General features: G+C 34.6%; 1 protein-coding gene across 8 annotated transcripts; it reads left to right on the top strand.

The window, feature by feature from the left end:
- The first annotated feature begins 568 nt into the window (after positions 1-568).
- Positions 569-16,579, top strand: LOC103494846 (probable sphingolipid transporter spinster homolog 2). 8 transcript variants are annotated; one of them, XR_007822328.1, is made up of 18 exons: positions 612-737; positions 1,106-1,505; positions 2,360-2,491; positions 2,936-3,037; positions 3,782-3,886; positions 4,058-4,133; positions 4,600-4,674; positions 4,870-4,972; positions 5,033-5,098; positions 7,057-7,147; positions 8,756-8,847; positions 8,958-9,034; positions 9,147-9,260; positions 9,658-9,777; positions 10,986-11,114; positions 15,208-15,286; positions 15,927-16,138; positions 16,308-16,579. XR_007822328.1 is itself a non-coding variant. In XM_008456218.3 (16 exons), the coding sequence occupies exons 1-16, from the start codon at positions 670-672 to the stop codon at positions 16,058-16,060; spliced, it is 1,542 nt and encodes a 513-aa protein (XP_008454440.2). In that variant the 5' UTR covers positions 569-669; the 3' UTR covers positions 16,061-16,579. The 8 variants fall into 8 exon arrangements, 3 of the variants coding, with proteins under 3 accessions (XP_008454440.2, XP_050943443.1, XP_050943444.1); XR_538712.3 differs by lacking the exon at positions 1,106-1,505 and having other exon boundaries at positions 569-737; positions 7,078-7,147; XR_007822327.1 differs by lacking the exon at positions 1,106-1,505 and having other exon boundaries at positions 569-737.
- The last annotated feature ends 1,500 nt before the right edge of the window (positions 16,580-18,079 follow it).

Raw genomic sequence — 18,079 nt, 5'->3', positions numbered from 1 at the left:
TATTTTATATCTCATAGAAGAAATAAAGAAAAAGGGGAAAATAAAAAAAAGGGAAAGAGAGGCTGGACAAAGGAAATCTGTTGGTTAAAATAAAATTAAAAACGTATAAAATAAAAGGAGTGTGACGCACTCCAACTACGTGTGTAAATGGATTGAGGAGTTTTTTGATCGGATTTATCACATATTTTAATCACTAAAATTTCGTAAAAGATATTCAAATCTTAAATATCAAATTCAATATATTTTTTACAAACTAGAAAAAAGTTCATAATAATATTTATAAATTGTAACATATATTTTAATAATATTAGAAATTTAGTTTCTGAATCACTTAAATTTTTAAAAATTTAATTTAAACTTAATTTAATTTGAAAAAACATAAAAAATTCAATTCAAACTAAAAATTAACCACCCAACCTCTGGTTAAAAAAAGAAAATATTTATGCCTAATTATTTTGAAAATAATCCCTTAACTAATTTCTTTCCGAATAATCCAAAACTGACCATTGAAGTGCATAGCATGTTAGTTGAAATTTAATATTGATTCTGATCTTGTTTTTATTTATAATCTTATTTTTGAGAGGTCAAAACACTTGCTATATTTATAGGCTTCATAGCGCCAAGAATGATCTAAAATTCTAATTCCTTCGCCCAGCAGTAATCTATCCCATGGCGGAAACGGACACGGCGGGCCCTCCGACCACAGATTCTACTCCTTCTTGGTTCACCCCCAAAAGGTGCCTATCTATCCGTTCTTCATGCTTTCAGATTCGTTTTGTTGTTTGGCTGGCGAGAAAATACCTTCGTAATCGAGGAAGTCAAAACTTATGTTGACTTTTGAATTAAGCTTACTCAATTAGGGAAAAAGGATGTTTCTCGGAGATTTTGTTGTTTTATTCGTTTTCATCTGGTTTCTGAGCTGGTTACTTCGGTTATTTTGTCCGTGAATGTTCATGATTTGGTGCCTGATTTATTTCGTTATAGAAGAAGCAATTAGTTGGACTTTTGGAGGAGGGAAATGGATATTTTGTATGCTATAGTTGATCACTTACCTCTGGAAATACAAATATTCCTATAATCGATACTCTTTTGTTCATTTTTTAAGGGAATGGTGCTGAGGTAACAATGTGAGAATTAATTTTGGAAATTCCGAGATATCTGGTCAATGGCATTGCTAGTAAACATGGGTCACCTGGAACTCAATTGGTGGAATAGTCATTCTGTAAAGTCGCATATTGTCCTGTTTTATCTGTCAGTCCATCCCTCTGGTTTTGACTTTGGTTACTTGATAGTTGATATCTTTTGTTTGCAATGATTCTTCCCAATAATTTAACAAAGGCTCTTTTTCAATTTTCCTGTGGTCGTAAGTTCAAAGACAGGGCCAAGGACTTGTAGGGCAATACCGTTGAAATGCTTTTTTGGGAAGAACGAGCGGAGAGACTTCTTAAAATCAAAGAAGCATAAAGGAATTTATGGAATTTAACTAGATTCCTTGGGTTGAATTAGTATTATCTCTAATCAGTTTTGTCCATTCTATCTTCTTGTATATCTTGCCCAATTGTGGAGCCTTTTGGTAACTTATTTGGAGATGTCCTATTCTTCTGGGCATGCTTTGTTCAATAATATTCAGATTCATATGAGAAATTTACAGGAATGATTCAGGGTTTGTTTAGTTTGGTGCTCATTGAGTAAGCATTACCTATTGCCTATTGGCGTAATGTACGAGAAGTACTAAATATTTATTAATTGACTCAGGGATGTATATTGAATGGTCAAGTCAGTACACAAATCATTATAATTTCATTTGCTTTATTGGATTTTGGTTTTTAATTTTCACTTTTAGTACTATGGTTAATTGGAAATGCTATCCATTTATTTGGGACTTATAGGAGATAAGGGGTCTGCGTAGTAGTCGTTGAAACTGAAGATAATGGAACTTTTCATATTGGTCATAGGAATGATGGGTTCATTGTAAATTATCCAGAAAGGTTTCAGTACCAGCCTTCTAGTAAGTCTTGGACTGCAATTAAGTACTATTATTAGCATTATGATCTTTATGCCTTTTTGAAGTTGAAGTAGCTAAGTAACATAGACCAGATCAAACCAAAGGATAAATATAGAGTTTGAAATTTCTAAGTTAAATTTATGTCATGCTACAAAATTTTCAAGTTTTCAGTATATCATTTTTAGTTGTGATCAGTAATCAGTTCATTGAAATTTATCTAGGGTGCACGCCTTTTCAATTGTTATGTGGTTGTAACTTGTAAGTAGTTTTAGTTATCAGAACTTTGGATAAATAAGTGTTATGTACTGTGAATTAATAACTTGAGAATTTTCTCCTCTTTCTTGATCTCTGCAGGCTTCTTGCTGTCTTTTGTGTAATTAACTTGTTAAATTACTTGGATCGAGGAGCAATAGCTAGCAATGGTGTGAATGGAAGTCAAGGAAGTTGCACTGCAAGTGGTACATGCACATCTGGTACTGGGATACAGTAAGATATGACGCCTTTCAAAATGAATGGGGTTGGATAGTCACCATGGCATTGGCAATTTTCTTTCTGGTTCAAAATAGTTAGAATATAAAACAGATCAAAACTCTGAAAAATTATGGAATAGCAAGAATTATAATTTGTGAATCTACCCTTCTTGGCTTAAAATATTTAAACAGATAAGAACTCTTAAAATTTACATACTTAATAATAAAAAAGGTTCTCATGGGCAATGTTATTCATTCTATGCTATTCATTTCCCAAATTAGTCACTTCTAACTTGTAAGTAGTGTTTGACTAATTAAATCTATTTAGTGTTTCATGTTATGTAGGCTGTATTGGTGGTTGGTTTTGACACCCTTGTATTTAAATTCTATTGGTATAAAATTAACCTGTTGGCATAAGCTATTTCTTTACCTGACTTCTTTTTGGTCAAACTATTTATAGAGGCGAGTTTAGCTTGACCAATTTTGAGGATGGTGTTCTTTCTTCAAGTTTCATGGTTGGACTTTTGGTTGCTTGTCCAATATTTGCAACACTAGCAGAACGGTAAGTCAATATATTCTATTCTGTTAACTTTCATGGATTGGCCTAGTAGTAAAACAGGAAACATAGTCTCAATACCTAATTTAGAGATCATGGATTCAATTTGTTGTGCTACCTAGGAATTAATTCCCTATGAGTTTTCTTGACACCCAAACGTTGTTGGGTCGAATGGGTTGTCCCATGAGATTAGTCGAGTTATGCCTAAGTTAGCTCAAACACTCACAGATGTAATAAAAAACCTAGTAAAAAATTATAAAAATCCCTTGTAACCAACGTTCAAGTGGAAGAATCAAGTATAGCAAGCAATCCCTTCTCCCCTCCCAAGTTCTCTCACAGCCCCTTATAGTTCCTATTATGCCTCTCGATCCAAAGATCCCAAAGGACTGTGAAAGAACTAGCCTGTCTTAAAATCCAATCCCTAACATGGAAATGTGGATGCAAAGAACGTATTCCAGCATACAATGACAATTCCTATTCCTTGCCAAACAAACATTCAGAAATGAGGGAAAAGATTTTGTCCCAAAAAGACCCGGGCCTAGTATATGATCCGTGCAAGTTCTCCACATAACCCTTGGGGATTCACTGCAAAGGAAGAACCCCCAAAGATTGTTTTCTGAGGTTACAGTGAAGTGAAGCATCTGAATGTGATTAATGTTGTAGCTTGATCTCAATTCTTTGTATTAATGGAGATGTTGAGCGAGTGGATGTGTTTTCTTCTGATTCATCTTACTTTATTTTTTTCCGCAGTGTTAACCCATTTAGGCTAATTGGGGTTGGATTATCAGTTTGGACTTTTGCTGTTATTGGTTGTGCTGCTTCATTTAATTTCTGGTCCATCACAATATGCCGCATGTGAGTAATGTTCTTTTCCTTTCCTTCTTCCCTTCACGTTTCTTTTTTATTTTTCAATTTCAATTTTTGCAGTTTGTTTATTGTCTATCGAGTTTACCATTTTAAAGAACTTTATTTGATTTGAGCTATTTTGATTGAATTTTGGTTCTTGCACTCCATTGCTTGCTTTAGGTTGGTAGGTGTTGGTGAAGCATCATTTGTAAGTCTTGCTGCACCATTCATCGACGACAATGCACCTGCTGCTCAGGTTACATTGCTTTCCAGTTAGGGAATTGTACTTGTCTGGTTTTTGCCAGTTAATATTTCCCAATTCATATTTTTGCCATTTGATATTCAAATTCTAAATTTCTGTACACTGACATCATGTTTTTAGTACAAGATTATGAATTTTTCAAAGTTTAAAACAATGGATCGTTGGTATGCAGTATACTTTTGTTTTTTCTCCTGTTCAACGGGACATCAGTTGCATTAATTTTATCAAACTGGTGATATATCAATTTTGGAGCTCGAAACTAAAATGTAAAATAAAAAAATGCTACTGGAAATATGTAAACGCTTCTAGTTAAAAGTTATTTTTACTTTGTTTTGTTTCTGCTCAACATTTTGATTCTTGCGGAGTCGATGCTTTCCATTTTTCTTATTTCCTGCAGGCATAGTTACCTTCTAGTTTTGTTTGTTAGTTCTTTATACTTTTGGTTCTTTTTTCCTTTCAGAAAACAGCTTGGCTTGGAATATTTTACATGTGTATACCGAGTGGGTATGCAGTTGGCTATATCTTTGGTGGACTGGTAAATTCTTTTCTCATTGTTTTTCCTCCCTCCTTGTGAAGGACTTTTTACATCATTTTTCTTTTAAACTTTTTGAATATATTGAATGAATTCAAAACATTCATTCTTTGAGCGATTTCTTGTTCATGTCTCTAATAAAGCGGGCATCCATGGGTTTTATTTCATCACTCATGCACTAATCTTCAATAAATATAGGTTGGGGGTAATTATAGTTGGCGCATTGCTTTTATTGGAGAGGCCATATTGATGCTTCCATTTGCTGTTCTGGGGTTTGTTATAAAGCCTTTGCAGTTGAAAGGTACACCTAGAACTGTAATCTTCAAGCAACTTAATGGTTTCTAAATAACTTTAATTACAGGATTTTCTTCTTCTGGATCATATGGAAAGCTGCGATCTGTGGATTTGGTTGCTTCGGATGTTCAAGGTAATCTGTTTCAGGACTTCATCAAGTGCTATCGTTGATACAAAAGAAAAATATTGAAGAGAGAAGTTGTACCCCTTTTAAGCTATATCACCTTTGCAAAGAACTTTATAAAAAATGGATAATTACAGAACAGTTTGTCAAGGGTATAGCAAGGTACTTTTCCCTGCAATTCCCTTCTAACCAGAAATCTCAAAATAGTTTTGACTCTTGCCTACATTCAACTGGGTGTTCTTCTGCATGTGAACCATATAATAGTTGTTCATGAAGACTTGATATTGTTTTTTTAATCCCACAGCGGCATAAAATCACAGAAGCATGAGCTAAACTTGCGGCAAAAGAATACATGGTCCCTAAGTTTTGCTCTTTTGTTTTCCCAAAAGAAACAGATTTGGATGGAGAGCTGTATCCGGAATCTTTTATGTAATATTCTTCTGTGCAATCCACCTTTGAGTTGGAACCGTATGAACATTCATTTTCTTTGGAGTTTTATGATTCCATTTGCCTTTGCAAGTTTGGTAATAGGATAACCTACATACAAAACATGTAGGAAAAAGGATATAATTGGGAATTCCTGAATGTTGCATTGCATCCACCTTTTTTGGTCCGCAAAGGAATTCAATAATCTGCCTTTATTTCTCTTATCAAACTCCTTGTCTCTTCTTATCAGGCTTTCCAGATAAGGTTGAGATGTCAGTTTGCCTTTTGCCATCTGGATGACAAAAGGTAATTAAGAATTCTTGGAAGCAGACGTTTGAGCAATTGGTCCTCAACCCAAACATCTTCCCAGAAAATGAGCCTTTATGCCGTTTCCCACCTTAAATCTTGAAAACCTCTGTAATCTCTTGAAGATTTACAATAATTTCCAAAGATGAAGTTTCGAGTATTGTTTTACATATCTTCAGTTTTGGAATGTTTTTCTAGAGGACTTTGTTGGGTGATAGTCCTCTTCGTTCTGCTCTTTTGCTTTATACCAGTTGGTTCTTTGAAGAATGCACAGGTGCATTTGTTCTTGTTTAGTCTACCAACACTTTGGGGTTATATCATTTGTTATCTATTAAAGAAATGAGAGATATTGTTGGCCTTATCTCTTTGTTGGGGGAATTTCGTTGTTGGGAGAAGGGAGGTTCGATTTGGTGCTCTAGCTCTTGGAGGGTTTTCTTGCCATTGTTTTTTTTCTGTATCTTGTCAACCCTTTTCTCCTAAGACGGTTGGTTAATGCCTTGATATGGAGGATGAAAATTCCCAAGAAGGTGAATTTTGTTACGTGGCAGCTTCTTCATGGTTGGGTGAATACCTTGAACAGGGTTTCAAGGAAAATGTGTAATTTGATGAGGCCTTGGTGCGGTGCTTTTTTTTTTTTTGTAAAAGGGCTGTGCTGAGGACCTTGATCAAAGCCTTTGGAGTTGCAACTTTCTCTATGCTGTGTGGACTTGCTTCTTTGATGAGTTTGGTCTTGATTTGGCAGGATAATGCAGTTGCAAAGAGATGGTCAAGTTGATCCTTTCTAAATGAAACTTTCCTTTCATTGAGCAAGGAAATTTTTTATGGCAAGTGGGGGTGTGTGCAATTTTGTTGGAGGTTCTTCGGGTGAGAGTAATTATAAAATCTTTGTAGGGAAGGAACCTAATCTTTTTTATGTTTGATCTCTAGCTGGATTACATGTTTTCTTGAGGCTTTGGGTGTTTTATATATATATAATTTTTTAAACTTTCTTGTATTCTTTCATTTTTTTCAACGAAAGTTTGGTTATTAGAAAAAATGTTCTCAGAGGATTTTATCATCAGGCTATGCTCGGTGCTTCGTATTAGGCGCATATGTACTATATAAACCACTACTGTTAATGCTGTTTGATTATTTATTTGCTTAACTTTTGACCCTTCATCTAATTAGGTGAGAATATTACTATCATGTATTAATTGGTAAAATTGAATAACTTCTTTTCCTACCTCTCAATTTAGTTTACTTGTCTATGAACTCAGAGACGGAAGCTTCATATGGTAATGGTGGTGCATTCTCCATTGCTGAAGATAGCTCAGCAAAATCTTCCAGGTAAGGAGGGCTGCTAGAGTTCGGCATCTGGTATCTTTTTCCTTTCATTTTTTTAAATTGAGATATTTGGCCAAAGTCAATGCTGTTTCTTCCGTAACTGCAGATTGAGTAAAAGATGATTTTGTATTGAATTTCAAAGATCTCTTATCTCTTCCTCTACTGCTGTACATTTAATTTATTAGGATAAGAAATGACACTTTTTATTGATGAAGTATAAAATGACCAATGCACAAGAGATACAAACTCCAGAAGGAAAGTAAAGATTTGCCATGCAAATGAAGAGAGGGGGAGTTTTAAATACCAATTCATGCAACATTCATGAATATAAATTTCATTTTATTGAGCGGGAAGCTTTACTTCCCAAATTGAATGTGATTTTTTGCAATATTCTTCCTGACAATATCAATAATTTCAATATTCCATTTTGTAGAGTGAGGTGTCATGGTCATGCTTATCTAGGATGTGTTAATCGTGGCTGCATATCCAAGCCAACCCCTTTTATCATGCTTTCATCTTATGCGTTTCATTACTTTCCATGTACTTTTGTTAGTGAGTGACTCCTCGCCATATCCCGATGCAAAAGTGACATTCACATAAATTCATTTAATATACTGGGTAAGACCAGTTGTCTGTCCTTCCTACCGAGAGTTGTATGCTATCTAAGTTCTTGTCCCTTGCTTGCTAGCTCTCAACAATCATTTTCTCAAAATGCTTTCAAACATTTGCAAAAACCTTTTCTCTAACCTCATTTTCAAAAACCATTTTCTCTAAAATGAGTGAGGTTGCAAGATACACCATGTGCCATTGACTATCTGTATTCGAATTGCCTAACTTGCTTGAGGGCAATAACAACTGCCACCCTATCATTTTGTGAGTTCAAAGAAAGTGCCACTGTGACACATGGGTTATTTAAGAAGAGAGAGTGGGGTAAAAAAAGACCAGTGAACATCTTACTTTAGAACAAACAACCAAGCAAGGTGATAGCTTATAACTTATAAGTAAATGGTAAGATTATTCTAGAATTTTGTCTTTTTCTTTTAAACTATATTGTTATCTTTTTGAAAGAATATGTTAAAATGATTGGTTGCTTCCTTATCAAATATAAGATAATAAAGTTTACTCCAACTTCTTAGAACTCAAGGACATAGTTGTACAACCTATAGAACATATCCTATCTTGTTTGTTCAAGTAAGGTAGTACTCCAACTTCTTAACTCTTATAGAATTTGATGCAAGCAAGCATTCAATGATAGGTCAAATTCCTACATGGAAATGAAGATTACATTTTGATCAATAATCACTGATTTATCTTATCTTAGGCAGTAACTTCTTGGCTCTCTTTGAATTTGATATAAGCAAAACATTCAATGACGGGCCCAAATAAATAATATATGCATATATTATATATATAGAAAAAAAGAGTTCCAAATAATCCCTGGTGTTGTTTATCATTTAGATAGGAGTCAATTGCTTCTAATCATTCACATTGTTGGATAGCGTGAATTACTTGTATATTCTTAATAGCAGTAGAGTGTCATGTTGCTGTAGGACGTCCACTTTACAGGCATTAAGCTATATATTGATTTCATTTGCTCTTAATTTGTAACAGTCTAGCTACTAATGCGAGGAATCAGCTCTCAAAATTCGTGAAAGAAATCAAAGAACTTTTGGTTAATAAGGTTTATGTTATTAACGTTTTAGGTATCTTGTTCACCTGCTTTCCACCCATTTCTATTTGCTGTGAATGTAATTTTTTTGGAATTTGTGCTTCATTTTAACCTGTTTTCTGAGGGTTTTAAGTTTTGTTTTAGGTTATATTGCATATACTTTTGTCCTAGGCGCGTATTCATATTGGGGACCTAAAGCTGGTTACAGCATCTATCATATGGTGAGATTTTCTTACAGTTGATTGACCATTTTCTTATATGTTGATAGTCAAGATCTCTCGAAGAAAATGTGCTTGGCCAGATTAGTGTAGATAATTTGGAAATTTTTTGCAGGACAATGCTGACTTGATCTTTGGAGGAATAACGGTTGTGTCTGGAGTATTCGGCTCGCTAGGAGGAGGCTATGTCCTAGATTTTATGAGCAACACCATCTCAAATGGTTTCAAGGTTGGCTTTTGTGTGAATTGTGATTATGAATCATTTAACCAACATCACATTACAATCTGTTCCCATTATTCCGCAGCTATCCTGAAAGGTTTTAGAATGAACTGATCAATGGTTTATACTATACTGGCATGGGGAAATTTTCTATTTCTTTTGCTGTCCTTTTGTTTTATAATAACTGTCAACTGCATTCTATATAGGAAGGCGTATATCGATAGTTCTTAGTGGGGCATGCTAGTAATGGTGTCTACTAACACTCTCAATTTGAGAAATCTGTGGAGGTTCCTGATATTTTCTCTGTCGAACTAGCCATCAACTTACACATTCCTTTTGTATTTTATTCTATTAACATCGATGCCAATCTTTATAATATAATTACCTCACTCAAATTGTGCTGCAGCTTCTCTCTGCAACAACCTTTATCGGTGCAATACTTTGCTTCAGTGCCTTCTGTTTTAAGAATGTTTATGTCTACCTAGCCCTGTTTGCAATTGGTGAACTATTTGTTTTTGCTATTCAGGTAATGCATCATTTTCTCCCCCATTTTTTATAGGTTGATATCTCATAGCCCTTGTTCTGCCGTTTCATCTTTCAATAACATTCTCCAATGACAGACCGAAACAGTATCTGAATATCTTTTGTTGCTAAGGAGGCATCTATGGTACTTAAATTGATACTGGAATCCAAGCGTACAATACCTGCTTTGTGGTATTAAATTAACTTATAGTTCTAAATCCCAAATTTGTAGTTGTGCTTTAAGCGAACTCTTTCTTGAGAAGGAAACACATTTTATGTTGTTGTAGTGAAAAGTTTGATTTATATTGAAGAAGGAAATGAAACTCACAAGGTCTCGAAATAAACTATGAATATAAAGAAAACCACTCATAATCCAAACTGTACTCCCAAGTGTTTACATCCAGAACACCTACTGACATAAATTCACAAAAAATGAAAAAAACCTCTTCCAGTTAGAATTTACGATAAAGAGATTACAAATAGAAAATAATTTGGAAGCAAATGCTATGTAATCAAACTCTCTCATGTATTTACTTGGGAAATTTGATCATGAGATATGAGAAATGTGAAATTTATTGGAAAGGAGGACACGGTAGTTCTTTTCCTGCTGAGCCACCTTATTTTGTTAACCTTCGTTAAATTTTCTAGTTCAAAGATGAATGGAAGTTCCTTTTCTTAAAAAAGGAAACGGATTTTTCATTGATGAACAGAAAATGATAGGACGATTACAATGAGACAACAACGAGACCTCTACAAGCCATAATAATGACTCCAAATTCGAAAACAAAAACAACTGCCCAAAAACGTAAAAGCAAAATCCAAGCTAAACAAGCAGACCAACTGCCAACAAATTCAACAAGTGTACAATAACAACCCATAATCAAGACGAAAACAAACTTTAAACTTCATAAACTGTGGAGCGAAAAAACACTCGACTTTCAAGAGGAATGGAACAAGGCTTGAGAGGATTCATGAGCTAAGCTTCAAGAAAACATGTCTTGCAAAATCCTGAACAACTTCAAACCAAGATTAAATCACATTCTTTAACAATGGACCTTAAATGGAAAAGTTCCTTTTTAGTTTATTAACAATCGAAGTTCCTTTTACAATCATGGCTTTCTTATGGTTGAGTATATGACTTATTTGTTACATCTATTTTTACACCTTTTCACCCTTGTATGTGGAGCTGTGACAAGTTTTTACGCTTTTCAGGGTCCTGTAAATTATATCAATCTGGAGGCCGTTAAACCAAGTCTGCGACCATTATCTATGGCTATGTCTACTGTTGCAATCCACATCTTCGGAGATGTGCCATCCTCACCTCTTGTTGGAGTTCTTCAGGTTTCATTTTTCCTTCCACTTTGAATCTTCTTTTAGCTTCTTGTACTGCTCAGTAATGAGGATGATTTGTATACTTGTTTTAGTTGGACTTCAGGTTATGACTTATTTTACAAAACAACAAGGTTCCTTTTCCTGTTAATTTACCATCTAGTTACTTTAGAATAGATATTTCACCTTAAGCTGCTGTGATTAGTGTGGTGGGGTGAGCTTCAGTGTCTTGGGGCAAAAACTTCTTAAGTTAAGCCATGAGGGGACGTGTGAAAGAGTACTCAGGTCAGGTTAGATCAATAAGCAAGAGGTAGTTTTGGAGGTAAAGTTTTTTCTTTTTGCTGCCCAAGTGATAAAGTTCTTAAGAGTTAGGTTGGCTTTGGGAAGATTCATTTGTGGCTACTTGAGTTTCTAGGTGCTTGATTGTCGGGTTTTTGTGTGTGTGTGTGTGGGTTATGATTTTGGGAGGGGTCGGTGATTACAGAAAATAAAAAAATAATGCCAATGAGAGACAAGATAAGAAAGACTTAAAAGCTTAAAAGGGTTCTTATATTTGCACCAGTACAAAGCAACAGAGATAACCTAGTCTATAAATAACTCAAATCTGGAAAACTGATCTTGAAAGAGGCGTTTGTTGAGTTCTCTCCAAAGAATCCATAAAAAAAGCACAAATGATAGCTAGCCAGAGTGTTTTCTTACGGCCGTGAAAAGGGTGACCAACCAACAAAGAAGACAAATTATCAAACATATTCTGAGAAAAGACCACTGACCAGCCAAAAACTTGCAGAATATGATGCCAAAAAACGCAATGCAAAAGAGCAATGAATCAACAGAGGAGCAGCAGGTTCTGAATAAGGGTGACAGATGTGACACCAAGGAGAGATGATCATATAAGGCATATGACGTTGAAGGCGATCAGCAGTATTAATCGCACTAAGGCTAAGCTCTCACAAGAAAATTTTAATTTTCTTGGGAAATTGATCCAACCAAATAGCCGAATAAACATCCATAGTGTTTTATTGTCAAAGCCCACCAAGTCATCCATAAGAGATTTACAGAGAAAGATGAAGATGAATCAATAGTCCAAATCCATGAATCAGTAGCAGCTTGAAAGCGGACCGAATATAAAAGCCACAACAAGGCTGCCCATTCAAAAACCTTTAAATCACTAAGAGTACGACGATGGAAGAAATCCCCATGCATTAGCATCCTCAACCCAAACTTCATGCATGGAGATATGTATAAAGAATATTATGGAATACAAGTGCACAGACAGTTTAATCCTATGGAAAGCCTAGTTTATTATTAAAGATAACCAGATGCACCACGATAATTGTAGAGAAATCTTGGCAAGTTTAACACAAAGGGAAGCCTGCTAGCCTAGCATGTCACGAGAGATGACGAAGTCACACCCAGTAAATTGTAGATAAAAATCTAGGAAAGTCTGGTATGCTTGGACAAGTGTAGATATGTGTGAAGGTTCTAAAGAGTTTCCAGTCCTCTTATTTAGCGGGTTGGCTTTTCTCTTGACAGACGTTATCACATGGAATTGCCTGATTCTGTGCTGGCAATGGACTAAGGGCTGAATGTTCTTTCTTTCCTTTTCCTTTTTGTGTGTAGGTCGGCATGCGTATGAGTATTTATTAACACTGTTAATTTAACAGTGACCGAATCTTTGTTTTTTTTCTTCCTTTAGGAATAAAACAAATTTAATTGATGAATGAAATTATACACAAACTGCTTTTACAGGGTCAAAAGGTTACAAAAATAATCTTCAGTTGACAACATTAAACAGATGGGATAGTTGCCAAAAGGTTTGATTAGTGAAACTCAATAGGAGAAAACAAGAATAATCAAGTTGTATGTGCAGTTCTAGAAACTGTCAGGCCTAGGAAGCATGGTCACCGACACGCAATAGACATGTTAATTTTAAAAAAAGTAGGACACAACACGTTGGGAACACGTCTTTTTTATTATTATTAAAAAAGTTAACATATATCGTGTGTGAAATATTCTATTTGAAAACATCAAAATTACAAGTTATACACCATAGAATTCATGAATTTATGCGTGAAGGTTTGGACATGAATGTCGGGGTGTGTCTGTTTGGATGTGAAGAAATGAGGGATATCGTGGCTGTGGGAGGTCTGGTTTTTAGGAAAAGATGAGTTTCGATCATTAGACCAAAGGATTTGTGAAGGAATTTGGCTAAAACACCTCCTCATTGAAATCAAGGTCAAAATTGAAGGCACCGTTAAAGTATTATGTGATAATCAATCTGCCATAACCATCATAAGAAATTCAATACATCATGACTAAATGAAACATATCGAGATAGATCGTCATTTCATTAGTGAAAAGATAGAGACAATAAAATTGATTTGAGATATGTGTCTCCCAACAACTTACTGACATATTAACCAAGACACTGCATCAAACCTGCCTTGGTGGACTACTTTCGACGCTTGGAATGACTAGCATTGAGAAATCAAACTTCATTGTTTATGCTGTAAATTAGGAATTACTAAGATTGTTTCCTCATGTATTCTATGTATATTTTATTTCCATATAGATTTAAATTGATTGCTTGAGGTCTAGCTCTTAGATTGAGAATTCCTATATATAAACATGGATTTTCTCACCTTTTAGGGTTTGTTTGGGACAAAGAGTGAGTTGTTATAGCTTTAGGTTATTATAATTTGATTTGAATAGTTTGTGTTTGGGGTGTAGATTATTTTAGTTTGGGTTATAATAACATGTGTTTGGCAAAAAAAAAAAAAAAAATAAATGATACATCAAATAGTAAATACCATAGCAAATTGGGAGTTGTGAAGTAGTATTTACTAAAGCTAATTGGAGACTTTTAAATAGTATTTACTAGAGGTAGTTATTTTAGTCCAAGATAATTTTTGCCCCATACGGTACCTTTATAATAAGAAATTTTATTCTCTCTTATGCATAGCTTCAGAAACCTCCTAAGCCACTTGGGAATAATAGTTGCAATTTTATCAATCATCTAACTTGATGGCTCCTTCCTTCAATCTTATGACCCTCCCAAAATAAATCCTTGATCATTTTATCTAACTTGTGCCACTACTTAAAACGGAGCCCAGGAGTAGGTTTGACATGATCTTACTAACAGTAAAAAGTTGTTTTAGTTAATTAAAAGCATTGACAGGGGTGCAAGCGGTTTAGTTCGGCTCGGTTACTGTGCAAAACTGGAGTTGAATAGACAATTTAGACAAGGAAAAGAAAATGATGTAGAACCGTTAATATCTCAAACCTTGCCGGTCAAACCACCTAAACTAACAGTCTGGTCGTTTCGGTTTTTGGTTCCCCAAATAAGAAGTGTGGCTGTGAGTTTATTTTTTATTTTGCAAAAATAACATTTATTATTTTGTTCAAATTTCTACGAAAATCACGTCAATGACCGACTCAAGTAAACTTAAAAGTTGGCACTGGGCTCGAGAGGAAATATTGTAAGAGTCGTTAACAATTAATTTTGTAAAAATAATATATATTATTTTTTCAGATTTCAAAGAATTGGTTTGTTTTTATTAATGGACTAACACATGCATTGGTTAATTGTTGGAAATATCCTTTGTGTAAAGGAAAAGGTAATTTTATAATAAGAAAAGAAAAGAAACAATTTATCTTTACCATTCTTCCTCTCATCTCTCTAATTCCTCAATTTTAGCTTTTTGTTCACTCGGAATACTTTTTAATGGAACCGCTGCCGGCCGATTGTCATCGGTTTCTCCGGCCATCAACCCGCTGCTGATCGCAAGGATTGAACCGTCGCCGATTTAGGGCGATTCGAATGGCTTTGGCAGTTCGGACGGTTTTAACTTGCACCCCTAATTTTTACAAATTTTCTAATTTCTTGAAGTACTTAAAGAATACGTTCCACACTTCCACTTGAAAGCATTTTAAAAATAAATAAATAACTAAAGAAGACACTATTTTAAAAGTTTATCGAAAAATCTTTGTAAAGAATAAAGAGTTAGGTAGGACTATTGACATCCATGATCTTTCATTTTCTAATCGTGAATTTCTTAAGCTCTAATATCTTGAAGCCTCAAATGGCTTTCTTATGATTGTGCAGGACTATATTAACAATTGGAGGGTGTCTGCTCTTATTCTGACAGCTATTTTGTTTCCAACCGCTCTAGTATGGTTTGTTGGTAAGTTTTGTAGATGTTTGCATTGACCTCCCAGTGGTATGCAATTAGTTTTAGATAATAAGATGTTATTTCTCATATATTATTTTATTATGGTCTCTAGCCTATGATATATTGCATAAAGTCATGGGAAGTGTTTCATAGTGCTATGTATTGTGCTACAATGTTAGGGAAGCTGGGTGCATCCAGCAATCATGATGCTTAGGCACCAAAATTTTGACTGATGTCATTGAGTATGGTTCTGAAACATTATTCAATTCTGCAACACTTCTGCACCATTTATAGTTAACTAAGGGACCTTTTGTGAGAAATTGAGTTTGAAAGAGGAAAAGAAATAGGGGGAAGCATCTTAGGGGATAAAACATAGGATATGTTTGGAATTACTTTCCAAGTTCTTAGGACTTTAGGCCCTCGAAAAATCATTCCAAGTAAGCCCTAGCTCTAAAACTAAGGAATGCTCTTTAGCCCTTTTGATGTGGCCTTACTCTTCGCCCTTCGAGGATGGTTGCATTTCCTGTAATTTTTCTCTTTGGGAGTGGAAAAGTGAAGTTTATTGATAAGGGCATTTCACTTGATTCTTGATATTAAGTTTCAGCATTTACACCTGAGAAAGATTTCAACTTCAATTTGGATGTTCTGGCAGGTGTATTTCTACCCATTGTAGGCTCATCGGATGGAAACGATCATCTTGAAGATTCCGCAACCAACCAGTCGAGCACAACACCATTACTCGAAGGAAGGTTAATTAAGATAGCTGAATCTTCTTCTGAACCATAAATGGTTTTCATTTCTTCTCTCTCGTTCCATGCTTGTGGACTGCTGGGTTTTTCGTGGCTTTCTCATTGCTGTTCTTATGTAAGTACGTTATTTAGTTTGGTTAGGAATAGGATGTTTCTTTATTAGCAACTATGTGAATAAGTAAAGCTTTGGTTATGGGAAAAACCAAGGACGATTCACATACATTGCTCTTCCTATATTTTAAGAAGTAATTTATCTGATGGTTGACTCAAATTCATCTGTGCAGAATGTAGATGTTGTATCCAAGCTCTTATGGTTTCTGATGTTATTGTTCTTAGAATTACCAACAGTTTAGTTTTGTATTGTTGGAGAACTTGAATGTATTCATCTCTTTCTCTAAAGCCTCCTATATACTCGAAAGTATAAGAAATCTGTGTTCATATTAATATGCAATATATCACTGTAAAATGTTAGTCAAATTAACATCAAGTGTAATTTAGATAACTTGAACTGTTTTTATTGGTTCTAATAAGGCATAATCCAGGCCATGTTTTGTAAGGATTTCATTTTTTGTTTTTGAAAATTATGTACATCTTTTCATGTTTTTTTAGGATGATTTGAATCTTTCTCAAGTATAGAAGTTGGATTCTTAGTTAAAATTTGTTTTCTAAAAAAAATTGGTTTGGTTTAAAACATTGATATGATAAAAGTATAGATGACAATACTAGGGTTTACGGTAATTGGAAGGAATGTTTGTTCTTGTGAAGAAGAAAAAAGGTAATTTATCGGGTACTATTCCAATCTTTATTAGTTGTTTTCGTATTTTTAAAGAGATCTATAAGAAAATCAATAGGCAGGTGTTATGCTCAAAATCTAATGAAGTTGAAAAATGACTCATTAGTCCAGTTGGAAGGTGTAAAAGTTGATCAAACTCAATTATCATATATAAAAATGTAAATATAGTCTTGACACATGATTTAGATCTATCCATTAATTGTTTTCTAAATATGTAATATTTCCAAACTGAAAAAAAAGTATGGTGTCATCCTTCTCAGGAGTGAAGATTAAATCATACCAACTCCAAATTCCTAAGATATTTAAATAATTGGCAAACAAATGTTCCAATGAAAAGAAATGATATGGTTGAATGTTTTAACAAATAATACAATCGATCTAATATCATACAAGTTTTATTAGCACCAAAATGGATGAAGAAAAATCCCCGAAACGTGGATAAGTATAAAGTAAAGTATGTGTCAAAAACCATGTGTGTTGAAGGCGTTGGGATTGGCGATGTTTGAAGGAAAAAATTGGACCCCTAGAAACCAAAGCACTAACGCCCACAGGAAACTCCCAATTTCCCTCTTTTTCACTTTTTGAGTCTTTACCTACAAAAACCTTCATTCCCCAAATCTAATTCACAATCAATTATGGCTCCCACTGCAGCAATGCTCATTCTCTCTCAAACTCACCACCATTCTTCTCTCCCCATCTCCGGCCACCCACCGCCACCAGCGCCCCCGACTTCCTCCGCCTGCACGGCACTAATTTCATATGCCTTTGCAAAACTCAAAATTCTCCTAATTCCTGCTTCCACTTCTTCTTCTTTCTCTTCTAATTCTCAATCTAAACTCAGCATTTTAGAAGTATTTGAATCTGCCAACTTCTGGGGTTGGTAATTAATCCAGATTTATCATTTTTCTTTCTTATTTGTGGCTGCTAATTTTGTGCAAATTTATGTACAGCTATTCATTTCATTTTGTTTTTGCTTTACTTTATGTTATGCAATGTAATGTAATGGTGGATTTATGTGAATAAGAAGAAACAATGTTATGGCTCCCATCTATAGAAGAAGGTATTAATAATACATGCAACTAAATTAGGAACACAAATTAAATGATTAATTATTATTCAGCAGCACATGCAGAGTAATTAAGTTCTTTGAATTAATTACTATTTTCTCTTTTCAAAATAACACAATTCCGTGGCTTCAGAATTCGTCCCTTCACAAAACCAATACCAAAACCAAAACCGAAATACTGTACCTATATATATATA

The sequence above is a fragment of the Cucumis melo genome, chromosome 7, assembly GCF_025177605.1.
Source record: "Cucumis melo cultivar AY chromosome 7, USDA_Cmelo_AY_1.0, whole genome shotgun sequence".
Lineage (NCBI taxonomy): Eukaryota > Viridiplantae > Streptophyta > Magnoliopsida > Cucurbitales > Cucurbitaceae > Cucumis > Cucumis melo.
This window is presented reverse-complemented; position numbering and strand designations above follow the sequence as displayed.

What these genes read in the sequence shown, in the direction of transcription:
- LOC103494846 (XM_051087486.1), top strand. Translation starts at nt 670, where the DNA reads ATGGCGGAAACGGACACGGCGGGCCCTCCGACCACAGATTCTACTCCT. An exon ending in TCTTGGTTCACCCCCAAAAG is followed by an intron (nt 738 to 2,359) that starts GTGCCTATCTAT and finishes TGATCTCTGCAG; the next exon opens with GCTTCTTGCTGTCTTTTGTG. An exon ending in CGCTCTAGTATGGTTTGTTG is followed by an intron (nt 15,287 to 15,926) that starts GTAAGTTTTGTA and finishes ATGTTCTGGCAG; the next exon opens with GTGTATTTCTACCCATTGTA.